This window comes from Pseudovirgaria hyperparasitica (assembly GCF_010093815.1).
Source record: "Pseudovirgaria hyperparasitica strain CBS 121739 unplaced genomic scaffold EJ05scaffold_2, whole genome shotgun sequence".
In the NCBI taxonomy this organism is placed as follows: domain Eukaryota; kingdom Fungi; phylum Ascomycota; class Dothideomycetes; order Acrospermales; family Acrospermaceae; genus Pseudovirgaria; species Pseudovirgaria hyperparasitica.
The window spans coordinates 346,737-371,026 of record NW_022985550.1 but is presented as its reverse complement, the minus strand read 5'-3'; the positions used below and the strand labels follow the sequence as shown (position 1 = coordinate 371,026).

General features: G+C 47.2%; 11 protein-coding genes across 11 annotated transcripts; 6 read left to right on the top strand and 5 right to left on the bottom strand.

Annotated features, from left to right (window-relative positions):
- Positions 1-167: 167 nt before the first annotated feature.
- Positions 168-2,290, top strand: EJ05DRAFT_482487 (uncharacterized protein; the record flags this gene model as incomplete). The annotated part of the gene is made up of 4 exons (XM_033745170.1): positions 168-370; positions 421-964; positions 1,252-1,496; positions 1,621-2,290. 4 exons carry the CDS (start codon positions 168-170, stop codon positions 2,288-2,290), a joined length of 1,662 nt encoding a protein of 553 aa, XP_033604085.1.
- Positions 2,291-2,920: 630 nt separating this feature from the next.
- Positions 2,921-4,091, top strand: EJ05DRAFT_507280 (uncharacterized protein; the record flags this gene model as incomplete). The annotated part of the gene is made up of 5 exons (XM_033747909.1): positions 2,921-2,989; positions 3,063-3,484; positions 3,544-3,702; positions 3,751-3,886; positions 3,954-4,091. The coding sequence occupies exons 2-5, from the start codon at positions 3,114-3,116 to the stop codon at positions 4,089-4,091; spliced, it is 804 nt and encodes a 267-aa protein (XP_033604084.1). The 5' UTR covers positions 2,921-2,989; positions 3,063-3,113.
- A 2,721-nt stretch (positions 4,092-6,812) lies between these two features.
- EJ05DRAFT_472604 (SET domain-containing protein) lies at positions 6,813-8,956 on the bottom strand. The gene is made up of 6 exons (XM_033743218.1): positions 8,903-8,956; positions 8,801-8,833; positions 8,608-8,709; positions 8,501-8,542; positions 8,192-8,446; positions 6,813-8,138 (listed from the first exon to the last, which is right to left on the bottom strand). The coding sequence occupies exons 3-6, from the start codon at positions 8,707-8,709 to the stop codon at positions 7,056-7,058; spliced, it is 1,482 nt and encodes a 493-aa protein (XP_033604083.1). The 5' UTR covers positions 8,801-8,833; positions 8,903-8,956; the 3' UTR covers positions 6,813-7,055.
- Positions 8,957-9,270: 314 nt separating this feature from the next.
- Positions 9,271-10,254, top strand: EJ05DRAFT_496534 (Nop52-domain-containing protein; the record flags this gene model as incomplete). The annotated part of the gene is made up of 4 exons (XM_033746406.1): positions 9,271-9,385; positions 9,446-9,553; positions 9,603-9,756; positions 9,825-10,254. 4 exons carry the CDS (start codon positions 9,271-9,273, stop codon positions 10,252-10,254), a joined length of 807 nt encoding a protein of 268 aa, XP_033604082.1.
- On the bottom strand, positions 10,009-11,408 carry EJ05DRAFT_448095 (uncharacterized protein). Its single transcript, XM_033742295.1, has 3 exons — positions 11,229-11,408; positions 10,954-11,171; positions 10,009-10,896 (listed from the first exon to the last, which is right to left on the bottom strand). The coding sequence occupies exons 1-3, from the start codon at positions 11,372-11,374 to the stop codon at positions 10,406-10,408; spliced, it is 855 nt and encodes a 284-aa protein (XP_033604081.1). The 5' UTR covers positions 11,375-11,408; the 3' UTR covers positions 10,009-10,405.
- Positions 11,409-12,200: 792 nt separating this feature from the next.
- Positions 12,201-13,070, top strand: EJ05DRAFT_482484 (VWA-domain-containing protein; the record flags this gene model as incomplete). The annotated part of the gene is made up of 1 exon (XM_033745169.1): positions 12,201-13,070. One exon carries the CDS (start codon positions 12,201-12,203, stop codon positions 13,068-13,070), a length of 870 nt encoding a protein of 289 aa, XP_033604080.1.
- A 99-nt stretch (positions 13,071-13,169) lies between these two features.
- Positions 13,170-14,790, top strand: EJ05DRAFT_179072 (uncharacterized protein). Its single transcript, XM_033739575.1, has one exon. It carries the CDS (start codon positions 13,269-13,271, stop codon positions 14,592-14,594), a length of 1,326 nt encoding a protein of 441 aa, XP_033604079.1. The 5' UTR covers positions 13,170-13,268; the 3' UTR covers positions 14,595-14,790.
- Positions 14,791-14,833: 43 nt separating this feature from the next.
- EJ05DRAFT_496530 (uncharacterized protein) lies at positions 14,834-17,071 on the bottom strand (the record flags this gene model as incomplete). The annotated part of the gene is made up of 1 exon (XM_033746405.1): positions 14,834-17,071. The coding sequence occupies one exon, from the start codon at positions 17,069-17,071 to the stop codon at positions 14,834-14,836; it is 2,238 nt and encodes a 745-aa protein (XP_033604078.1).
- Positions 17,072-17,136: 65 nt separating this feature from the next.
- Positions 17,137-17,719, top strand: EJ05DRAFT_507274 (uncharacterized protein; the record flags this gene model as incomplete). The annotated part of the gene is made up of 2 exons (XM_033747908.1): positions 17,137-17,238; positions 17,294-17,719. 2 exons carry the CDS (start codon positions 17,137-17,139, stop codon positions 17,717-17,719), a joined length of 528 nt encoding a protein of 175 aa, XP_033604077.1.
- A 1,375-nt stretch (positions 17,720-19,094) lies between these two features.
- Positions 19,095-19,804, bottom strand: EJ05DRAFT_521863 (uncharacterized protein). Its single transcript, XM_033748772.1, has 2 exons — positions 19,475-19,804; positions 19,095-19,419 (listed from the first exon to the last, which is right to left on the bottom strand). The coding sequence occupies exons 1-2, from the start codon at positions 19,773-19,775 to the stop codon at positions 19,163-19,165; spliced, it is 558 nt and encodes a 185-aa protein (XP_033604076.1). The 5' UTR covers positions 19,776-19,804; the 3' UTR covers positions 19,095-19,162.
- Positions 19,805-19,973: 169 nt separating this feature from the next.
- On the bottom strand, positions 19,974-23,579 carry EJ05DRAFT_507273 (uncharacterized protein). Its single transcript, XM_033747907.1, has 3 exons — positions 23,119-23,579; positions 20,578-23,024; positions 19,974-20,526 (listed from the first exon to the last, which is right to left on the bottom strand). The coding sequence occupies exons 1-3, from the start codon at positions 23,189-23,191 to the stop codon at positions 20,428-20,430; spliced, it is 2,619 nt and encodes an 872-aa protein (XP_033604075.1). The 5' UTR covers positions 23,192-23,579; the 3' UTR covers positions 19,974-20,427.
- Positions 23,580-24,290: the final 711 nt, after the last annotated feature.

Here is a 24,290-nt window from a genome sequence, read left to right as displayed (position 1 = left end):
AGCTCCCACAACACTCAGCCAGTGCTTCTAAAAGTCATGGCCTTGCAGCACGTCCAACCTTCTATCAGACCGACCACCTGCAACCCGCTGAACAAATACCTACCTTCTCATCTGTCGCGAGCCATATACCGCAACCGTCGTCTATAAGTCCACGAATACAGACTTCTATGCACCACCATTCTCATCCAGTATCTAACAGTAATGTTCATCAAGTGCAAGCTCTGGCTGAGACTCCTCAGCTAGATGAGATCGAGACATATCAACTCAAATTTGAAAGCCCAATGAAGCTTATTGAAAATCCACCGGATCTGCAGACTTGGCGCGAGAGATTGTTTAATGTTGATGAGCCTATTTTCCTCACTGAGGACGAGTATGTGTACACCACTGGGAACTGACTGGGATGGCTCATTCTATTCTCAGGTTTCAAACGTATTTCCCTCATGTCGACAATGTATATTCTCACCGTTCAACTCAAACATACAAACTGAAGCCGTTTGTGTCTCACTACTGGAATTGTCGATTGAAAGGACGCCCGCCTGGTACGGCCAAATCCCTGGATCCGGCCAGAAAGAAACGCAGGCGTGTAGCCAGAGAAAGAGATTTGTGTGGCGTGAAGATCAAAATCGTGGAGTATGATCGAGGAACTATTCCTCAAGAACTAGAACAGCAGCACAAATGTCTGGGGCACCAAACAGTGTCACGTGATATGGCAAGTGCATTTCCTGGCTTGGTTCAATCTCACACCGGCATATGGATGACGCCATCGCCCGTATATGGTCCACAAGACACTTCAGTATCAAAATGGTTCTCTATACAAAGAATCAACGGTAAGAAGGAGAATGGGAATACTGATAGTGTACCTGGACCTCACAAACATTCGATTGAAGAGAGTGATCGAATCAAGAAAAACTCAGTCTTCAGGTTACTCGTATCAAAGAATGGAAAGTCTAGGAGATCCACTCATGTAAGTGTCTGCGCAATTGTCCTGAACCATACGGCGCTCTATCGTATTCGTGTATCGAATACAGGTCTTGTGTTCTCCAGAGGCCGTCACATAGTGATTTTTTTTCTCCTGAAGATAGTGTAAACCCTTTCCAAGAGTGCAACACCAGTTTCCTATTGCCGATAGGAATCAGGGATAGCATTTCCAGAGTTCAGTAGTCAAGAGCTTGGTTTGACGTCATTCCGAGCCTTTACCGAGCTCTGACAAGGGAACTTGTGCGAACCCAATGTGAACGCTTTACGAAATAGCTCACCCCGTTCTTCGCTGCCCGGCTTCTCGGCTCAGTTCGTTTTCCTATTTTGCTTGCCAGGTCTATCCAAAGCTATTGTGACATTACAATCACACTTCGCACACTGATCCGCAATATGTCTGACGCTAATCATGGCATGCAGCAGAAGAAGACATATGCTCAGAAAGCAACCGGGGAGGCTTTGAGTACGGTCCAGTCGCACTCCTCAGAAACTGCGCTGAAGCTATATGGCGCTTGCTTTTGGTATCTCACCCTTTTCTTTACGCGATTTGTTCATCTATTACGTATCATTACAAGGGGCTGCGTGTTTCTCCCTCTTCGGTATCCATTTCACAGCCTCCGAGTGTCACTTGCTGATATGCGACAGCCCCTTTGTACAACGAGCATGGATCGCATTGGAAATTAAGCGTGTGCCATACCAGTATATTGAGGTTGATCCGTATAAGAAGCCACAATCATTACTCGATATTAGTCCCAAAGGGCTAGTACCAGCTATCCGCCATGGCCCAGAGTGGTCGATTAACGACAGCGCCATCATTATGGAATATCTCGAGGACCTAGGCCAAGGGACGCCTCTTCTTCCGAGCACACCCCAGCAGAAAGCGCATTCGAGACTTTGGACTTTACACGTCCATAGTAAGATTATACCAGCTTTCTACCGCTACCTTCAGGAGCAAGATGGTGAGAAGCAGATTCAATACGCCAAAGAATTCAAAGAAACAGTCATAACTTTGGTCGACGCCGCTGATCAGCATGGCCCTTTTTTCCTGGGCCCTGAGATCTCTTTTGTCGATGTACAGGTTGCCCCATGGGTCATACGAATGAGGCGAGTGCTGAGTCCATATCGAGGTTGGCCAGACCCAGAGCCTGGAACTCGATATGCTAGATGGGTTGATGCTATCGAGCATCATAAAGCTGTTCAAGCAACGACCAGTACCGATGATCTATATCTAGACAGCTATGAAAGATACGCCGAGAACAGACCAAACACTAGTCAACTTGCAGATGCAATCAACACTGGACGAGGGCTTCCATGAGACTTGGATTATTCAGGGCTTCGTGGAGCTATTCCACTTGCATGTTATTCTTCGATATTTCGCATGCTTACACAATGTACGCTCAAACTATTCTGTTCTGTCAAATAGCTGTCTATACCGTTACTCAGCTCCCATATAATAGTCCGAAATGCACACTATTGTCCTATAATCTCCGTTCTTATGCGCGCTTATTGAAATCATTCGCTCGCCCTTTCAGGGAATATAGGAAGCCTTGCGAGCTCAGTAAATTCTAAACCTGATCCTCACATTTCAAATAATCTCTCTTGTATCCGAAGCTATTGCAGGTTACAACACTACGAGTCGGCTCTATTCCTTTCAATCGACCCACGTAGATCATGTCGTGCGCCGAGACTCTAGTGCAACCGTCGTACATGCCGGTACGGCAGTTAGTGCAGGGGCATCTTTAGATCAATGGATACTAATCCATTATGTTGTTTTCTAATATGTCGATCATAGCATTCGGGCCAATGACTGCGACAATTTTTCGGGAAATTGATCCTGTTATCGATGGCTGGGCTAGGATCCCCACAACGCTGCGCGAATGGCACGTGTAAGGGTCTTTTCGTAGAGATCAAATTGTATAGGAATCGCTTGTGCATTTCGATTGTCTGCTTCTTATTCCCTCATGTTACAAGGCTTTGAAAAACAGCTGGTCTCAGTATCGTCACTCTTTTCACAGTATGTCTCACTCCACAGGGATCCATCTCTTGTGATTGACGGACGTACTGGCTTCTCGCTAACAACTGAGAAGGCATCAACAAAAACATAACACAATCGTTTAGGGAAGAGCAGTTGAAAGAAAATGCCTCCCTGCGCACAGTGGTTCGCACACAACAACATGCGAGGACTATTCGAGACCACTGTCTACAAGTCAACCGTAATAGCACGCAACAACGCCCAGGTGGAGAATCTTCCAAGAGTCGCACCACCACAACCAGTCACAGCTGACCCATCCGGCGGAATACATTTCTCCACAGAGCTATACATCGGACTCGGAGTCGGACTGGCTGTAGCTGTCGTGGCCATTGTTGTCGCATTCATCGTCATCTTGTCGAAGCAGAAGAAGGAGTCGAGAGATCTGACCATGATAGGGGACGAAGCGCTAGGCATCTATGGAGAGAAAGATATAAGTATAGTTTCGGTCAAGGCTGTTTCGGATCACGATGACTCGCGGTATGGGGGACATCCTTCGGAGATTGGACGGGCATTTTGAAGCGGTTGTATGCGCGCAGATATCTTGCGTCTACTGCAGTCAGAAGACCAGCCTACTTGGAACCAAAGGATGACCGTCGCTACAGCCTGTTTCTCGACATAACGGTGGGGATACGACAACCTCCAGTCTCTCCTGACAAGGGGCGCGCTACCAAGGCAAAGGATGCAGCAAGTTCATTGTGAACTGGATCCGCCCACTTCCAAAGCCAGATTCATGACTATGCCAGTGCAAACCAGTACTCACCGCTTCGTCTCATACAACTATGCGATCTCAAACGACACTGCCACTCTCATGGCTCTCCAAGTCTAAAGAGGAGTGGTGCCAGCATCTCCATTGTCACAAGGGGACTGTGTCGTTTGATGGTGAGTATAATCACTACAGAATGTCGAAAGTATACTCACCTATGAGCGTATGACACTATGTATATAGTTTGGCAATTTCTTCAGAATAGTCAATGCATGTATTGGTTATCAGTATCTGAAGATCGAACAATGGAAACATCCCTGGGGACAATCGCATGATGAGACCTTTCACATAGTCCTCCTACACCCCAAATGGTGCTGTTAGAGGTTCGTGATTCTTTGTTAGACATTGCTTCGATCTGCAGTCCGCAGATTGCCACGTATCTTGCTGTCGAGTATCGGAAGAACCATAGCATTCAGTATCCTGGAGCAGGTGTCCAAACCTCTTGACGGTGTAAGCAAATGTCATCCTTCTTTCTAAGCAGTGCATTATGCAGACAAGACTCTGATACACATGCCCAGTAGATTAATTACGTTAGTAATAGTATCTATAGCTTCTAAGCTCCTAGATTCCTTCTCCTTAAAGCAAAAATTTCTCCTCTGGCCTAAACCCAGTCTTCTCAACTTTACCGAATGCATACCAGGCAATTGCTCACACACTCTCAAACCATGCCTTGTGACCACTCAGCGGGTCTGCCACACCTTCCTTCATGAAATAGGGTTCTGATCTGCCCCGTTTTCTCGGACATTGTCCCACCAAGAGCCTTGCCGCATGACACCCAGGCGTAGTGCTGCAGATAATATGAATCCCACGTCCAATCCATTCGACTTACACTAGCAGCGCCATCAGGTTTTCTTTGATAGCTCGCAGATCCGAGGTCCCAAACACGACCCATGGTCAGAAGTATATCTCAGCGTCTTGAGATAGTCTAGCGCCTAAAATCTAACCCTACCGTCACAACAACAATGACTGTAACCTCCTCCTGTACATCATCTATCCCAGAACGATCTGCTACTCAGATTCCATCATCTGAAATCACAATCTGATCCCTAACTTCTACTGCAGCTGTCCTCAGCTTTTCATCTGGTGTGAGCGAATGATTGATCAGTGGGTCATCAGGGAGATTAGATGCTGAATCATTGCGATTACGAACATTACACCACGATGTGACATGAAAAGCCTTTGCCTCGTAGCTATTACGGCAACTTGCTCAACACTTTCATAAATCCCCAGCGATCAAGCCCGTGAATACGATTGCATAGGTATAGCTGGTATATAAGATCAACATTCTGGTCGCAATCTCCTTGCAAGTATATAATATCGAAAGCACGCAAAAAGCTCTGTGGTAATATAGTGCTTCAGTCACACCAAGGGAGAAACGCATAGGAGGGGACACTCGTAGTCTTGGGCAAGTGTAGTCACTTCTGAGACCACAGCGTCAAGTGCTATACAGCCAGCCATATGATGGCCTGGCTTCTTACGTGTAAAGAATAAATTGGAAGGAACTTAGCCTAGTGTATAAGCTATCAAACGGATAGACACACGAGCCAGTGTCCTGATGCATCAGCGTACACTCGATGATCTAAGTTTCCTAACTTCCGGGAGTCTGCTAGATCCAGGTCCTCACCCAGAGTATTGAGCCCTGCGAGATCAATGGCATTGTGGTCTTGGTTTTGAGTCAGTAGTCGGTAATTTGGAAAGTGATGGACAGGGGCTCACGAGAAAGCTCAGCCAGTACGTAAGGCAGAAGGCAGGCATAATTCAGAGATCCAGTTTTCTGACCAGGGTGATCTCAGCTGGACTAGACTTCCCGCAAGCTCCGGAAAAGTTCAGCGTGTCAACGCCCTCTTTGTCCTTGATCGCATTTTAAGGTTTCATGTCTCTGGACTTGACTTCGACTTTCATTTTGAGGTCAACCGAGATAGCGATATTGTTTTGATCCGGCGGCCCTATGTTGAGTTGAGGACTCTGGATAGACGGAAGGGCATATATCAAGCTTCTCGGGTGCAACACTATGGGTAGATAAGTTATTGTTTGTAATCGCGAGGTGTATAGAACTGTCCTTCTGAGGCAGGCATCATTGTCCAGACTCTACACCATTTACACCAGTGGAGGGAACTCTGCATATATATGAATTCAGGGCACGGAAAGCACACGCGGAGGTGTCAGCAACATGACTCCTGGTAGATCCGGGCGTCTTGGTGTTACGGTGCTTTAGAACGCATTTTGAAAGTGGCTTGGAGCATATGGCAAATAAGATGGGGTATCAATAACAGACACATTCACGTAACAGTCTTGGAAGACTTTCTTTGTGTTGGTTGATAATACTCTGAGACTAAAGCGAGTATCAAGCAATGAAGCTCTTCCGCAGCTGCATTGTGATCGCTTCTTCGAATCTTATTTCCCTTTCTGTGGGTTTATGATTCTGTACTATTCAAACAGTATGCGCCTATGTATACTATCGCAAGTCTCTTATAAAGGTGTGCATATTTGCTTTTTCCAATTGAGTATGTCTTTGCCCCTCCTAGGGAGGTTACTATTTCGACCGAATAACATTCTCATGCGAAATTTTCTTGGCCTGTATCTCTTGATAGTTCGTCACAAAAACGCTGTATTAGAAGATCGACAATCTTCAGACGTATTGCGGTCGAAGCTATTAGCATAATTTTTTAGGTAGAGCATGGGGATCTAGGACCCTACTCCCCTGGCCTCTCGCGATATACGACATCACATCAGGTTGTTTGCCTGATCCTCATCGAGGTTCTTGTAGGCCATGATGGGGATACTTATACGACACATAAATTTATAGATAATCTATGAGTGAAGTATTTACAAGTCCGTGACTGTATCGTTGCTCTTTGAAAGACGACTGCAGGTATGTTCCACAGTAACATAGAATCTATAGCAATATTGATTACCTATAACTGCTTCCCGGTAGCCCCCTTCACCCTGAATCAGAAGCATGCTGACTGCTGCGCAAATCAAGATGCAGTGTGCACGTGGTACGTGGATTCATAGTTTGGATGCATCCGTAAGACGATCAGGCGTCAGCTAACATTCGGGTTTGCGAAGAAGGCTAAACATGCTGGACGACACGCACTTTGCCGACTGACCTGAGATGACAGGAAGTTATCGGACCGATCCCAATCGTGCTATATCTTGTCCACGTTTGAAAGCCAAGATCTGGGCTTGGATTCTTCCTCCGAGCATACTTCCTCTTAGCGTTCTTCCTCGAACCTATTGACACATTCGCAGTCCCTGCTGATAAGAGTAGGTCACTCATATTGCTTAGATCCACAACCACTTCCTGCACTTCTTTGCACCACAGTTGCAGGGAACTTTCTCTTCAGACTCTGCCTGTGAGAATTCGATGTCCATTTCATCGTCTTCTTCTTCCTCCTCGTCTTTGTCTTGGTAGTCGAATGTGAGCTCTTCGAGAGGCTCAATATCTCTATACGCAAAGAGAGCGATGTCGTATATGCGATAATCATGCTTATTGTAAGAGACCGTGTACTGCTTGCAATTCGGCTCGCAAGAGTGATTCATGAAACGGGTCGGCCCACTGAAGAATTGCCCATCTACAACATATATATCTTCTTGAGGGATGCCTTGGCTTTCTTTGAACTTGTCTAGTTCATATAGATAGCTCGCTTTCGATCGGTCTCCTTTCGCTTCGCGCGCCGAGGCTACTTTATCCGTGATGACCTCTCCACGGTATGTATCGATGAAAGTACCGCGAACCAGCTTTTCTAGAGCCCGTAACCCCCAGCCCCGAGTCTCCGTCTTGAAGATCTCTAGGCGCACCTTGCGACCATGTTGAACTTTACGATTTTTGCAACCCGGGCCGCAGGCACAGTTCTGATTACATTCATAAATCGGGTGTCGACTGTCTAAATAGAAGCTAACGAGGCACCCGTTCCTGTACGATCCAGTAACATAGTAAGGAAACTTCTTCGGCATGCCCATTGTGCTACCCTCACGCGTTTCCTGGATCTTTGCATATAACTCCCGCTGCTTATCGTCCAAGTTCTTCTCGTTGACGAGGGCGTATTCCAGGCATTCACACTTCTTAGTGTATTCGCACCCGATACCTCTACCCATCTTGGGCGAACAGCTTTGGCAACCTGTTATAGTCGCTTCATCTGCGCGATGGACACCGGGCCGAATCTTGTATTCTTCTATGAATTCAAACTTTAGGGACGGTGTTGTCGCATCTACCGTGTTACTGATCGTAATTGGTGGGCCTCGGATCTGCTTGAGACGGCGTTGAAACTCTGCCCTGATTGCCAATTCCGCTTGTCGACGATGGAGTATTGTGAGTTCTTGTGGAGGGGGAATATTCCTCAATTCTAAAGTGGACACATCAGGTGACTTCGGCCTGGTATCAGCTTGCGAAATACATTAGGACAGCGGGCGACAATTACCTGAGATGATATACAGTGTACCTGTTCAGATATTTCTACAAACTCTCCATTGTAAATCGCGACGCTGTGATGCAATTCTGCGGTAGGCGAGATTTTTCTACTGCTAGCCGATTGAATGTCGACTTGGCGCTGTAGATAGTCCTGTAATATGCTGAGACACGACGACAGTTGTTCCAGCGTATGCCATGATAATGGCGGGTGTTCTTGTGCCCATGCATTCTTCGGTGTGATCCACCGAAGCAGATACTCCGATTCCTGGTCAAATCAGAGTTCTGAGCCAACCAATGACGTCATTACTGTTGTGCCTACCTCAGTAAATGGATTACTCCGGTATGAAACGATACTATGTATCTAGCAGATGGCAGAGTTAGTATTCTATAGGGATTCAATATTCGTAGCAATTAGATAGGATCTACCTTTGATATCCGGAATTTTCTCGGTGGTTGTTTGCTTCGCGTACTATCGCGTGTTCCTGACCTTGATTGCCGTGTTGGTAAAGGCTCATTATACTTACGCATCTATATAAACCTTCTAGTTAGTGTTACTTACTAAGATAACATATATATAAGGAATTATTAGTATAAGTAAAGGTAGAACTAGATAACATACTTCTTTCTAGCTTCTAAGGTTATTTTTCTTATTCTAGACTTTAATATTAATAATAAACTCTAAAAGAAAGATAAGATAGTAAAGAAAGAAAGTAAAACTTACTATATAACCTTAGAAAGTTAAATGAAGATAGTATCTTTTCCCTAGAAAATTTACTACCTTTTTAGATAGAGAAGAACTATAGAACTACTCTTAGAACTTATAGATCTACTTAGCGCTAGCTATAATACCCGACGATAGTCCGAGGTATTCTAGCTTACTAAGTAAAATATAACTAGAATAAATAGATAATTATTCTTTTAACTAATAAGGATAGAAGAAAAAGTAAAATCCCGTCTTCTATTCTAATTAGAGTATTCTATATTATATTTATAATGTATAAGCTATATTACTAGTAGGAAATATAACAATATAGTGTATTTAGCTAAACCTTGCTGCTGTCACTGTCTTATCGATAACGTTTTTCTTTTATGGTATTTGCACAGAGCAGAAACTACTTCACTTTCAGAAAACTTCGAGAACAACTTTCACATATGGATCTAAAAGCGCAAAGCAGTCCATTCGTAAAGCAACTCGCATCGAGCGGTTCGTCGATTCTATGATACCTCGCACGAGTCACTTGCTGACCATTATTCTTATCTGCAGACCGACATGCCCGCGATGAGGCACTACAGAGTCTAAGAGTATATCTCGGATCCCGGAAAGGGCTGAACGATATTGAGCTCTTGAAGCTTTGGAAAGGACTCTTTTACTGTTAGTGTGCCATTCCGATGCGCACTTGCCCTGGCGCTGATGATTGAAGGCATGTGGATGAGCGATAAGCGACCGGTGCAGCAACGTCTAGCCAACGATCTTGCAAGCCTTGTTGACATACTACCACACGAGACGGTACTGCCTTTCCTAAGTGCATTCTGGAAAACAATGGCGGCACAGTGGAGTGAGATAGATCGGTTACGGTATGTCTTTCTCTTGTTCCCACAGAGCGGTTTGCAGGATAGGACTTCGCTAAACCGCACCTCCTTAGCATGGACAAGTTCCTACTCCTCATACGCCGCTACCTCCATACCTCCTTCAAATTTCTCTCGCATGACAATTGGAAGAACACTTCCGACATCACCGCACACGCGGAGGTCCTCCAAACAACGCCGTTGAATATCTACGACAGCAAAATACCGAATGGACTACGACTACACGTTGCGGATATATTTATTGACGAATTGGACAGGGTTGATGAGGAAAGGCAAGGGCACATGCCACTAAATACAATGCTGGAGCCGCTGAAGGAACTCGGCACAAAGAGCCCGACGAAACCAGTGCGTGAACGTGTGAAAGAGGCTTTGGAGGACGAGAGACTACAAGACTGGAATGGCACTGGTCAGGAGAAGCCATCATCTTCCGGGGCTGAGTTGGCAGTGGAGAGCGATGAGGAAGAATGGGCTGGAATCGACGAATGAACATGTCTCGGTCGAAACCTGTGCTTGGTTGCTTTGTGTCATAGAAGTATCGGCGTTTGGCATATACCCGTATTTTGCATTTGTCTTGGCATATTTGGCTGTACATGGTTGCACAGGGTGAGCCCAATGAGCCTGCAATGTACAATATGCCTCAGGGCCAAGGGGGATCTTCGAGCCTTCGAAAGCATGCCACCAACTTTTCGCCATCATTCCTCTCCACTTTCTTGCCCTCCTCAGTCTCCCTTATCATAAGCTCGACACACTTGTCAGCTTTCAGGTCCTCCTCACGGACCCTTTCGAAGCTAGCATGTTTCTCAAAGTGCTCTACCATCCACTCATGCAGGTCCTTGACATCAGTAATTGTGTAGACCCAAGCACCTGGCTTCATGACATATGCATACTCCGAATTCAGTGTCGATGAAACAATGCGTGCTTTGTGCTTTCTAGCCTTGAAATGTGGATCCGGGAAGCACAGAAAGATCTTTTCCAACTGACCCTTATGGAAGAAGTTAGGCAGAAACTTCATTGTGTTTGCTCTTAGGCACGCGACATTCTGATATGCCTTGGAATCTGCCTGCTGCAGACGTAGTGCCTTGATCTTCTCCTGGACATATTCCGTCACTGAGGTACGGATCTCGAGGCCTAGTGAAGTAAGCATTTTGCAAGAGACTGTGTGATGTGTCTAGTGGGGAACCGTACCAAGAACGAGTGAATCTGGAATCTGAGGAGATAGCGCGAAGAGGAGGCCTCCAAAGCCACACCCGATGTCCGCAATAGTCACTTTCGTTGATTCGGCTGTGCGCGGTGTGCCTTGGGCACGATCACTGTTGGGGCCATTCACAATTGAAGGTTGTGTAGAGCCTGATAGATATGCGGGATAGTATAACGACCAGTCCATGTGGTCTGGAGCCGAAGGACTATGTAAGTCTGATTAGAATTCAGGGTTGTGCACACTTGTATTGTCTCAAGCTCACTATGTCAGAGCATGATCAGAGAATGGGTTCGCATGAGCTCGCTGGCGAAAGAACTTCTTCTTTGGAAGCGTCAGTCCATTATCTTCTTTGCTCAAGCTTGCTCGATAGTGCTTGCGTTTTTTGCTTCCTTCTCGGTGTTCTGACATGTTGATGTATCGTTTTTGTTTTTGCCAAGTTGGCAAAAACAATATCACGAATTGAACTTGTGAACCCTAATTAGTCCCTAACAAAGATTTGTGGCTGTGCTGTGGCTGTGGTTGGTGGTAGCGTTAAGCGGAGCGCTTGAGGTACCGCAGGCATCAACGACACACCCTCAACCACTAAAGGCTGCCAGGTAATATGGCGCATTCAAAAATATGATCGTTCAACAAGGCTTGGACCAACGAAAGTGCTTGAAAAATGTCTAAACGTCCCCCCTGTGAGCAGCGAAGGCGTGTGCTTTCATTCGCCGCTACCCAGTTGTGCCTTGCAGGCTAGAGACCCATCCCTATGTCTCTAAACAATGCTTCGAACATGCCACTGGATATTCCTGGAATGCTCAAGACTATCATTTACCACGGAGACGTAAATTTGACAAGCCGACATCGAGCACGTTTCAAAGATTGCTCAGGCTCTTTTCTGTCGATGTCTTTCATGATACACAAATACATCATTCACGTTGCGGAGATACTACTCAGGACCTAAGATTGAAACAAGCTTTGTAGTGTAATACTGGCGCAGTGAGGCGTATCTCACCCAATTGCCACAGGAGAGCATTGTGAAGCAAATATGCACTCACAGGCAACAGCATTGTATTTCACTGCCACTCTGACGTCGCTATATAAGGGAGCATTTGACCAACGACACATTTCAGATTCAACAGCATCCGCTTCCTACATCAAACAAAGTCGCAAAATCCTCCCGCATCAAGCTTCCAAACCGACGTGTTAAGTCACCACCACGCTGCAGATGGAACGACTGAACCCTGCAGGTATGAATTACCGTTCACACTACACCTATGAAGCACCGGACGAGTATGCACAAGAGCAACGTAGAAAAGACAAAGAAATAGTTTCTCGACGAAAGATTCATAATCCAGAATCCGATGCGATGTCTGATGATGAATATGACTTTGTTAACGGCCGATTTACCCCTGATACGGAGCTTGGTGATGACGAGCTCTACATGGAAGTCATTCGACGAGATATCGACGTAGAATCGCGGCTTATCCAAGCATCTCAACTTCTGTCGTCGGTGGAACAGAATCATGCTGCAACCATCCAACCCAGCGCTATGGATCTTCGTATCAAAGCACACTCCCTTGTCCACCATGATGGTATACTAGTCTCAGTTCTACCGCCAAAGAAGCCGAAGATCGACATAAATCACGTACCATGTGATATCGTACTAGTATTGGATAGTTCCGAGAGCATGCAGTTACCAGCCAAGATACCTAAGTGGGAACAGAATTCCCCCGCAGGAACAAGATCCTACAAACTGGACAGGAGATCAGGACCCGGCGAACTAATTGGCAAACCGCAATCCTGCAAACCCAAGCGTGTCATTAAAACCGCCGCCAAATCAATCGTAGATATGCTCGGAGATAATGATCGAATCGGTATCGTCACGTTTTCTTCCGAAGTTAAAATAAAACAGTCCTTGGTACGGGCTACCAGGGAAAAAAAACAAGCAATCAAGGAGGAAGTGGACAAGATCATGGCCAACGGACGCACAAACCTTTTTGGTGGGATTAAAGCTGGTTATGGTCTCTACGATGAAGAACCCGAGATGGACAGGAACGCCGTGAAGGTCATCTTTGTCTTGACAGACGGCGTAGCAAATGAGGAGAATCCAAGTTCTTGAGAGAGCTCGATCAAAGAGATCCTCTGCAAAAGTCGCAAGAATAACAAGTTCTCGCCAACTCTCCACACTATCGGATTTGGACAGCACGTTGATTCGGGACTTCTGCATCTCCTTGCAAACATAGGAAAAGGAAGCTTTGCCTACATTTCGGACCTCAATAATGCCTGCAACGTTTTCAGCAGTGCAGTATCTAACGTTATGTCATCATTTGCTACTAACACTGAACTCTCGATGGTTCTGCCGCCCGGCTGCGCTGTCCTACGCTGCCCCACAGACCTCCTGGGAACGAATGGAGAGGATACGATAGCCTCCTACAATACGAGTACGACCCTACACCTCGGGAGTCTACAGTATGGACAATCGCGAGACTTCATCTTCCGATATGCGCAGCGTCCTACTCAAGGTTCCATTCAGATCAAGTTACGCTACACGTCTTGTTTATCCCACAACGGATCTCCTCAAGAGCTCATCGTTACATACGACCTCTCAAAATTAGAACCTGCCACCGAGACAGAGGAATACTACCATGATTACCGGGGGCGGTTGTGCGCCCTAATCCAAGACATTTGTCGTCCCAGTGCGAGTCCGTGGCATGTCGAGGAGGAGATGTTACACCTAGTCGATATTCGGAAGAGACGAGCTCAACTCGCGCGCCTCATTGAATCTCGCAATCATTCTGATCCTGACAATCAAAGCATTTTACTCGATGTCAAAGACGGAAGTCAGCTCTGGGAAGCCATCGAAACATCCATTAACGTAGCCACTGAAAGAGGCATCGAACAAGAGCTAGAGTACAAACGCTGGGGCGCGCACTTTATGCGATCTATGCTCTTCGCACACGCCATGCAACGCCGAAACACGTTCAAAGATGCAGGCCCCCTACGCTATGGAATCAGATCGCCGCTGTTCCTGGACTGTAAGCAAGAATTTGATACGTTTTATGGAAGGTATAAGGGGCCAGGGAAACTCAAGTTCATGTCCGAGTTGAATCAGCTGGATAGGTCTTGCTGGGCTGGGCAATGTACGATCGAGACCGAGAAAAGAGGCGCCATTCCTACTTCTTCGCTTGAAGTTGGTGACCGCGTACGCACGCAAGCTGGCTTCCGTGAGGTCAAGGGTATTGTCCCCACTCCTGTTGAGAAGATAAAGATCCGCAGATACCGGAATTCTGGCCTACTTATCACTCCTTGGCATCCTATTGCATACTTTGGCGAGCAAAGCCAGAGCAAGTGGATATTTCCACATGAAGACTCCGGGTGCGAGATTGATGCGTATACGGGCGTGATCTACTCCCTTCTACTGGAGGAGGACGGTGAGCCAAGCGCTCACAATGCACTTGTCCAAGGTATGTGGTGCGTGACTCTTGGTCACGGTGTCATAAAGGATGAGGCCGATGTTCGAGCACATAAGTACTGGGGCAGTTATGGCGAGATCTTGCGCACCAAATGCCATCATCTACTCACGAGCGATGGAACAACAATCATGAATCCACAGGTCTCGAGCAACGCATCTGGAACGTGCTGACGGCGGAGCTTCGTGTGCGATGAGCGTAGCAGTACGCCGACCTAGACTGAAGAAGACCAAGGTTAGGGGTAATTGATGATATTTTTTATATGGCGTTAACAACTAGAGCTTATAGACATAGATAGGGGAAATGGCGTCTTGATAGCCTTATAAGTATGGAAGATTAGAATTCCAATGATCTATACCGCATTCTCTTACATCCAACTGCAGCCGACTCAGTCTACTATATATCGTTCATGCTAGATCAACGTAATACGTCTCCTTACTGGGTTTTCATGCCACTCCGGCCCCAACAGCTTGATGGAAGGATGTGGAGAGAACGAGCCGTCTTTGTTTTCGCGTATAACTTCCACAGATGCAACAAGATGGTATACATCCTCGATCTTCCGCAGAATAAATGGAGCTCCTGACCCATAAAGCAACCACATTTGGTCACTCTTCTCGATCAGGCGGCATGATTTAATCTCGAACAGGTGATCGTCTGCCGTGGATTTGTTCGGCTTGAGCTCAGCCGGCCAATACCAGAGTGGATCACTCCGTGGTCGTTTACGTTTACCCGCATACGGATTCATCTCACCGTCCCGAGAACATGGCCCGTTGATATCCTTGAATTTCTCATACTGGCTATTATCAAAACGGAGTCTTAGGTTCCACTGCCCAGATTGAGAGTCAAATAGCGGAGCTATTAGCATGCCCAATACCTCCATGGCTGGAAACGCGCTAGGATATGCTCTGAGACGGTGAAACTTGAAAGATGCATCTGCTTTACTCCCACCGGTCTCCTTGCTTTCGAACTTTCGACTGTAGCTCAATTGTCTGTGCTGGTATTCCGTACAGTTGAATGCCCACGACGGGATCGGGAAATTCATAACCTGACGCCATGGTACAACACTTGATAAGAATTCATGGTGTTTGTCTCTAAAGCAAACATTTAAAGGCATGCACCATTTACATACGGTGTAGTCCGTACAAGTCACACAGATGTAATAGTGGAGATCAATGAATCTATTACATCCGTAACAGTTGGGAGTAGACTTTGGTATCCGTGTACCCCTTGGAATCGATGTGCCATCGAAATGATCGAATCGTAAATGCGGGCCAGGCAAGTGCCATTCGATGAACCAAGAGGTTTGGGGGGCATAATGGAGGAAGTCTAAGCTATTCCCAGCTGTGATTATGTCTTTTGCTGTTGTTGTAAGTACAGCTGATAGGCTGTTCTGTGGCGAATAATTCGGCTCAATAGTGATATCTCGAGACAGCCCAAGAAAAGCATAGACCAAGTCTCGCTGATCAGATGCCTTGCAGCGCCATGACTGGACCAAAAATTGCTTCAAATCCGCTTTGTTCCTCTGGTCCCATAGCAATTTCGTAACGCAAGTGAGATGCACGCTACGTAAATCCCGATTGTCATCCATGCATCCTGTTGCTTCGAAGTTCTTGTACTTATGATAGAGTTCGCTATCATAGGCTGTAACCTGTCGTAATACCTCGACCGGTGGGCAAAATATATGTAGATGACGTTCCCACGAGAAGGAATGATTCTGGAAAATAAAGTCCGCTCGTTTTGCGGTGAGAAACTCCTGCGTAACCCATGCTCTACTCCACCAAGAACTTCTTAAAATCTCCAACAAATCCCAGAGACCGAAAGGTGGTGCATTGTGAGTGGTCCTTGTCACATGTTCATCCCAGTATGCTAATAGTCTTTGATGATCCATGAAGTTGGGGATAGAATCGAGTCTACGGATGTTATCAATGTCGATGTCTCTGAACATGCTTGCTTTGAGCTGGTCCAATGTCAGGGCTTGTGATCCACTTTGTGCGTGATATTGTGCCACAGGAACATCTAGTCCCACTTTCATCATCCATTGAATGCCCTCATTCGCCACATAAAAGCTCGTTTTGGCTTCCTCGTCGTCCCAAGTACGTGGCCATCTTGTGTCCTCCGACAATGGATCTCTATCGGCGGCCGATAGGCAGATGACCACTCGTTCGGCCAAGTGATAGATGTCCGTCATCGTACCAACTTGATGACCTTTCTCTATATAATCATACTGATTGATGCAAACTTGATCCGCCCAGACCAACAGCCCCTTTGTAGCCTCATAATCCTGACTCGCCTTCCAGTAGGTGCAAACTTGCCTCAGTGCATGTTCAAGGTTGGCAAATGCCTGGAATCTAATGTCGTCTACGATAATATCACAAGTATTGGAAGCCGAACCAGCTGAGTAGGAAAGCGCAATGTATTTCCCATCCCAGTCATAGAGCGATACGTTCTGTACCAGCTCGCACTCTAATTCAGTCAACTCGCTGCTGCGGATATCAACTCTGAGTAGTCGAGTCTCCTTCCTTGATCGATCAAGGGCCTTGTAAGGCTTCGTGGCATGGAACGTAGTATTATCTGGCGTGGGGAAGACACCCTGTGTAGGCTGATTGCTCTTTTGGCTCGATTTTGAGGGTTGTGATGAAGATTCTTCCATGACTAGTATAACGAAGTCACGTTTCTATGGGAGGGTTGCTCGAAGATGGTTTACTCGGAGATGGTATGCACGAAGATGATTTACTCGAAGCTGGTTTATTCGAAGATGGCTTACTCGAAGATAGTGTACGCACGAAGAAGGTTCACACGAAGATGGCTTGCTCGAAGGTGATTTACACGAAGGTCGTTTAATCGAGGATGATTTACTCGTGGTTTACACGAGGGTGGTTTACACGAAGATGGTTTACACGAAGATGGTTTACACGAAGATGGTTTACACGAAGATGGTTTAATCGAGGATGGTTTGCACGAAGATAGTTTAATCGAAGATGGTTTGCACGAAGATAGTTTAATCGAGGATGGTTTGCACGAAGATAGTTTAATCGAGAATGGTTTGCACGAAGATGGTTTACTCGAGGGTGGTTTACTCGAAGATGGTTTACAGGAAGGTGATTTACACGAAGGTGATTTACACGAAGGTGATTCGCACGAAGATAGTTTACTCGAGGATGGTTTGCACGAAGGTGATTTATACAAAGATAATTTGCCCGAAGATGATTTCCACAAAGATGATTTTAACGAAGGTGATTTTGAGAGGAAAGAAGGAAAGAAGGAAAGAAAGAGACTTTCGAGGGCGGCTGTGGTTTAAATAGTTCTAGCAGAGTTGCCACCGAGGCTGAGCATTTATAACCGCTGCCTACCATGCGGCCATGTTGCGAGGCCGCGGGCTCAGGGGGTTTCGTACCATTGAAATCAGTCATCATTTTTTTTTCAATTGTCTATGGGTTCCCTCATATCATCTCGTTATGCCGATTTTCTCGATACAAACTTTGCGACGGTGTAACCAGGGTAGGTGCACAAACCCGCGCAGCGAGATACTATACAATGACTAGGAGATACGTCTAACCGCCGTAATTACGTTCTCTTATGAGTATGTGAAGAAGCTACTCATCCAACATCTCGCATAGAGCTGTAGCCGTGCTATTATCGTGTCCCCATAAAGCATACAGCGGAAACAACATGCTATTCCCACCATCACAACTCAAGGTAATCAAGCCTGCACCTCCAATTCCTTAGCAAACAGCAACCAGACACATCCTACGCTGAGCTACGTTTATAATTCCAAGGAATTGTATTTCGTCTCCCGAACAATGACCTCTTGAACAGCACGGGCGTCGCACCGTCAACATTCTCTCGGGCATGTGTGAAGAACGCAATTGAAAAGCACTGACCACGGTATAGAACGTCGTCTTGGAAGGGAGCGTCATGAGGTCTCTTTAGATGCGATAGATCAGTGCGTTCTGTGAGTTGGAAATGTGAGTTTTCATATGTAACAGTGTGGAAAGATATGCTGTGGGCCGCTCGGGAAGAGATTCATTCGGATACGGTTTTGCTTTCAAGAGTGGTCCTGTGGATTCTTGATCTAATCACAGGGATCCTAGAACTAATGACTTGACCTTTGATCTTCAACAAACCTTCGAAGTCTCCTTACCCATCAATCATATTTATTGCGAGTGTAACTCCCCCTTTTGAACCCGGATTCAAGGCCAACGGTCTCCGACATAGCTTTCATCCTCTTTCATGTCCCCTGAGTATGAGAACAAATAATGCACAACTTTCTACCTGGCTCTGGAGCTAAACCAGAGCGTAGCATAAACAGGGAACCAAGCCGACAAGGCAACAACGCGCAATAAAGTGCCACGACATCTGTACTGTACGGAACTAAATAGTCTATTATCTGTAGACTTGTGATATAGCAAGCATAGTTTCGGAGCAAAAACGTAAGCTTATCAGGGGCAGCGAATGGAGAGACATTGGGGGAATCTGATGGGGGCTTGATAGTTGGAGTGACATATACGAACAAGGAGAGATAGCACGACTTGTTGTATAAACTGAGATTGTAATAAGTGGACCATTCCGTCCGTGCAGTCATTGCCCAACGCTGATTCTAAGAGGCATAGAGAGAAGTCTATCCGTTGCAATTGCATCGGCCAGTTCAGCGCTGATCAGTGAACACATTCAGTCGGTCAGTATAGTTTCGACATGCTCAGGTCCAATAATACCATCATCGACATGCACTCAGCACACCATACTAAAGCCAACCGATCACGACAGCGGTCTTACGTTGTGCCTCCATCAGGAGGTCCTGAAAGCGCTTGTCATCGTAAAGACCTTCTTCTAGAGGGGGCGTGATGCTTGGTGCTCCGCGGAGGAGGACACGCCTGGTGCCATCATCCTCGACCACGATTGCCGCCGCGTAAGAGAGCTTGCATGTATCGTCCGGCTTCTGGTAGACGATCGGGAAGTAGATATTCGGGATGTCGTCTCTGAAGAGGCAGAACAGCGCGGCTAGGTCGGGTTAGACAGTTCAGGTATTGCGTTGTTCTGCCAGGAAAGGACTTACTGGCAAGCTGATCGCGGCCGCGATTGCTGAGGCTTCTGGGTGGGATGCGGGTGTTGACAATCTTGGAGCAGTTTTCGATGGTGCGGAGGGATTTGTAGGCTTGAATTGCTTTGGCATCAGCTGAAGTCTCAGTTGAAATCTCGGTGGCAGTGCCAGTGGCAGTCTCGGATTGGGTCTCTGCTGGAGTCTCGATGGGAGTCTCAGAATTTCTCTCACGAGCTAAGTTCCTGATGACTTGTGGATCATGGAAATGTCGATAAGCTGCCAGATGTGCACGCAGTGCACGGAGATCCGAACTCATGATGAAAGATGTGATATCGAATATTTGATTGGTGATGGTAGTAGAACAGAATATAGTTGACGATGGTCAGCTAGGTATATAAATAAGTACCCGTAAAGAACCCCTATCGGCCTACTCGCGGAGCCCGCTCCTGGCGGACGGAGCAGCGAGGCAAGTCAATTCACCGTGAACGAACAATTGTGAATTGTGTATTGGACCGTTCACGAATCAATACCATAGGCTAGCGCAGGGGGCCAAAAACGACACCCGTAAGTGTTGTTGTCAGATGTGCGAAGCGAACGAGAAACAGTGTCGAAAGAGACAGAGAACACAGAGACGAAAGAAGCATTCAGCAGAGTGATATATTGATTTGCACCATGAGAACTTATATCAGAGCAAAACCACGCAGATCGCCGTCATAGGAAACACTGAATAAGTTACACAAGCTGTATTATCTAGACCAACTATACGTACAACATAGAAACACCACCAGCGCCAGCTCAATGCCCAATGAGACAAAAGAAGATCATTGACGCTGTTCGTGTCACTCTCGTATGTCGACTCAACCGAGTCGTGATGCGCCTAGAAATGATGTACACAAAGGAAATATCCAGAGACCGGATAGTAGAGTCAAATACACGCACCATATAAAGCAGATTAACAAGGGACACGGTTACGCTTTGAGCCTTCGCTCCTCGCAGCGCACACAAACTGGGTCCTGCTCCTCACCACGTAGGAAATACCGGCCATCGTCGAACGGACCTTTACATTCCTATCACGACATTAGCATATAACTTGTTAATAAGTATGAGACTGTACTTACCACACAAACGAAGCACGTATCATGCCACTCACTCCCCAAGGCTTTAACAACAACCTCCGTAATCGGTTTCCGACATCCCCGACACTTCGCACTATATCGATTCGTGTGGCATCCGACACACCATGCATAGCCCTCCTTTTCGACAAATGGCGTACTCGCATCAAACGGATCGCCACACTGCGCGCAGAAGAAGTGACCGACATGCCACTCCGCACCACATGCGACCACGACCTCGCCCTCAATAGGAGTCTTGCAGCTCTTACAGCGCGGGCTGAAGAATTCGTGGAAGTCAAGGTGGCAGTAGAAACGCATGCTCTCGTCACCGTCCTGAGATGGGCTTGGCCAGGAGGTTGGGGTGTCGTAGCCCTGCTGGCGGGCGTGGATGCGTGCGAGACGTTCGTCACGGGCTGCGGTGGGTTCCGGGTAGAATGCCACGCACTCAAGTTTTTCAGCGCAGTGGTGACAGCTGAAGCATTCGGGGTGGAAGCGTTGGCCGGCGGCAGAGACGATACGACCGGAGATGGGAAGGGCACAGGAGTTGCAGAGAACGCCTGTTCGCACTGTTGTAGGCGTCCAGTGTGAGCGCGATGTATTATTGGGACCCCACGAGGAAGCCTTAGTAGCCTGGGATGGTACTGGTAGTGGCCGTACGGGTGACTTGACGGATCCTGGACCACTAGTTTTCGTAGACGGCTTGGAAGGTGATTGATCGAAGGAGAAGGTTGGAACGGAGTTGACTGTACTGGATGCAGGCGATGGACCACTGCTGTCAATACCAATTGTTAAAGATGGCGGAAGTTTGTCTTCTGGCGTCGAAATTGTTCGAGTTGGCATGTCGTCAGGCGCACAAATGACGGGAATCGGTGGCATCTCACCAATAGTGGGTACTGAAGAGGAGTGTGACTTTGTATGGTCGTACTTAGGAAAAGTTTTTATTGGGGGTAGTGCTGGCTCCTTGGACTTCACAGGTTTGCTGTTATCTGAATGGAGAGTGGGAACAGCGGGCGCAGATATTGCCTTCAGGGGTGAAGCCGACATCTTCGATGTAGACGATCGAATGGTGTCGGCTTTCGCAGAAGCGTTGGACTTCTCTTCCTTCAACTCAACCTCTTTGGGCTTCCAGTCGTCCTTGAAGCTAACGATCGGCCTACCCGGTCTATCGCTGACGACTGTTGGCGTGGGAAGTCTCGGACTCCTATCTCTCAACCTCAGACTTGTCGCCGCTCGAATGTCATCACCACGGACTTCTTTACCGTCTTTGAGTTTTACTTCGTCACTGTCCGATGATTTCGGTTTTAATGGTGTTGCAGCGGAATTATTCGAAGTGTATCCGGCGTTTCGCGATTGGCTTGGTGGATTCTTGTGAATCTCGAACTTGTCCAGCTTTCCGTTGCTGGTCGGATCGGTGTGTGAGCGTGGAAGCTGGTCAACAGCAAATTTCACTCTTGCAAAAGGATTCCGTCGTACCTGAAGGGGCATTGGTGCTGGCTTTGGAGTCTCCTCAGACTTGCGATTAGGGGATGAGAGCTCTTCAGGTTCTTCATATATTTTGTCCTCCGGATTACGGAACAGGCTACCACTTGGAGTCCGTTTATTACCGCTAGTTCGCCTCCGGCTTTTGAAGTCTTGAATGATGTCGTGCCCAGAGTCATTCCGTGCGTGCGGCTTCTCTCGATTGGCCTCCTGCGTCTCCTTTTCTTTCTCCGAATTCAGCTGACCTTCCTGGTTGAGCGCGTCCTTAAGAGGCGAGCTTTTATCAATCTTCTGTGATGCAACTGAATCTGCATTGACTTGCACGCTGATACCAGCAGCGTAAGAGTATCTGTGCTTTGCTTTTGAACCTGTCCGTTGCATGCCCTCCGCTCCCCCAAAGCTTTGGCTTCGTCCGTGGTCTTTTCTTGACAGCCCTGGGTACTTGTATGGCGCATCCGGATTCGGATATGGAGCATTTGGATTCCGATGTCGCCAGACGAGATCGGCTGCTTCATCTTGGGCATCTTTGAATAGTTTCTGCTCCTCGTCCATATCCAAGTCTTCCATTGCTTTCCGCAAGGTGTTTACCTCCATCTTCTCCATCGACCTCTTTCCGCTCTCTTTGTACGTGCCTGTACAGCTAGTAATGGAATTTACACTTTTCATAGTTCCACCTGACGCATTACGACGTAGTGGTTGTGCAACTGGCCGCCCACGATCGCTGGATACTGACGTTGGAGTCTCTGAGCGGGACATCCGTTTTGATAAGGCGCTTGAAGATCTGGGAAACGGTTCTTGGGATTCAGTCGGACTGCTATCTGATCCCGTGGGGCTTGAAACCGAGCTCGAGCTGCTGTCTTCCGTTGGTATTATTCTGTTGGTTGTATCCCGCGTGGAGAAGTAAGATGTTGGAGCAGGGCGCGCGCCCGTTGGTCTTTGAGGTCGATTGGTTCTCAACTCGAGCAAGTATTTGGCTGTGGTGAAAGTTTCAGTCAGACTATGCAATACAGAAGAAGAAGACGCAAAGGATAAATGAGAAGGCAATATCAATGGAGAGATTTGACCCACCCTTTTGCTCGGAGGACATGTACACGGGACCGGGCTGTGCACTGAAGCCATCTTTGCTCCTAGATCTGATCATCTTTGGTCGTCCTTGCAATCGAGAAACGTGAAAAGGTGGAAGCAAGAACCAGACTTCAATGCGGGGAAAGGTGGGAGCAAGTAAACAACAGTCTGATACTGCGAAGTGCTGGTTATTTCAGTGCGAGATTGTGGCGGCAAAGAGAGTTGCAGAAGAAGGTCATGCAGAGTTATTTCGGAGAACAGAAAAGGTCCGACCAGCCCAAAGCGGCGAGCTGTCGATAGAGATATGCAGCTGTGGCCATGAAATAGGCCGTCTTTGTTGTTTGGTGAAGCGCTGGGACGACCTGCCGCCCCAGCAACCAACCAAAACTCCGACGCCCGACCTGCCTGAGGCCAACCAGACCCTTGTCACCGTACAGGGCTAGGCTGGCTAATTGCTGTCTCCGCGCATCTATACAGACCAGGACATCCTAGACAGAGTGGATGTCTCTGCGAAATTCATCGCACCATCAGCACTACGGGACTGCAAAAACAAGGTTCTTATCCTATTTTAATTACTTCTTTGTGTACCGAGGCAGGATGAATAACGTGAGATCGCAGGCAGCCACCGACGTTGAATCGCCGGGCGCTGCGCACTATCTGCACCTGTCAACCCTCCGGCGCGGGCGCGGGCGTCCCAGTCCGGGTTCGGGCACTAACTAAGTCAGTTAAGGCGCATTTTTCAGCCTCCTTCGATATCAGATCAGCCTTCTTTCAGAAGAGCAGGTCTACCTTCAATTGGAGGATCAGAGCAATCATCAATGAGGGGACTCTTGACAGCCTTCAGTTGGATCAGAGCAACCTCAGCTGTAATGGTGAAGATAACCTGGAGTTTAGTCTGTATATGATGCTACTTTCAAAAATATATCACGTCTGTCTCAGGCCCATGAGCTGTTTGAAACCCCATTTTCAAGATCAAAATCATTCCTACGCAGAAGATATCTAGAAAAATAACGATAGGAACATTTACACCTTGGTCGAGGTCGTATGTTGTACAGCTCTCACACTCAACACATGTGAAGTGTACAACAGCCTCATCCCTTGCTTCGGTCTTCACGAACTGCACTGGAGTACTCCACCGCCGCTAAATATGATCTGGTGAAACCGTTTCGACACAA

What these genes read in the sequence shown, in the direction of transcription:
- EJ05DRAFT_179072 (XM_033739575.1), top strand. Translation starts at nt 13,269, where the DNA reads ATGTCATCATTTGCTACTAACACTGAACTCTCGATGGTTCTGCCGCCC.
- EJ05DRAFT_448095 (XM_033742295.1), bottom strand. Translation starts at nt 11,374, where the DNA reads ATGTCAGAACACCGAGAAGGAAGCAAAAAACGCAAGCACTATCGAGCA. An exon ending in TCTGATCATGCTCTGACATA is followed by an intron (nt 11,172 to 11,228) that starts GTGAGCTTGAGA and finishes AGACTTACATAG; the next exon opens with TCCTTCGGCTCCAGACCACA. An exon ending in TCCAGATTCACTCGTTCTTG is followed by an intron (nt 10,897 to 10,953) that starts GTACGGTTCCCC and finishes TTACTTCACTAG; the next exon opens with GCCTCGAGATCCGTACCTCA.
- EJ05DRAFT_521863 (XM_033748772.1), bottom strand. Translation starts at nt 19,775, where the DNA reads ATGAGTTCGGATCTCCGTGCACTGCGTGCACATCTGGCAGCTTATCGA. An exon ending in CGGCCGCGATCAGCTTGCCA is followed by an intron (nt 19,420 to 19,474) that starts GTAAGTCCTTTC and finishes AACCCGACCTAG; the next exon opens with CCGCGCTGTTCTGCCTCTTC.
- EJ05DRAFT_472604 (XM_033743218.1), bottom strand. Translation starts at nt 8,709, where the DNA reads ATGCGTAAGTATAATGAGCCTTTACCAACACGGCAATCAAGGTCAGGA. An exon ending in GGAGTAATCCATTTACTGAG is followed by an intron (nt 8,447 to 8,500) that starts GTAGGCACAACA and finishes TGATTTGACCAG; the next exon opens with GAATCGGAGTATCTGCTTCG. An exon ending in TACACTGTATATCATCTCAG is followed by an intron (nt 8,139 to 8,191) that starts GTAATTGTCGCC and finishes ACCAGGCCGAAG; the next exon opens with TCACCTGATGTGTCCACTTT.
- EJ05DRAFT_507273 (XM_033747907.1), bottom strand. Translation starts at nt 23,191, where the DNA reads ATGATCAGATCTAGGAGCAAAGATGGCTTCAGTGCACAGCCCGGTCCC. An exon ending in CATGTCCTCCGAGCAAAAGG is followed by an intron (nt 23,025 to 23,118) that starts GTGGGTCAAATC and finishes CTTTCACCACAG; the next exon opens with CCAAATACTTGCTCGAGTTG. An exon ending in ATACGTGCTTCGTTTGTGTG is followed by an intron (nt 20,527 to 20,577) that starts GTAAGTACAGTC and finishes ATGTCGTGATAG; the next exon opens with GAATGTAAAGGTCCGTTCGA.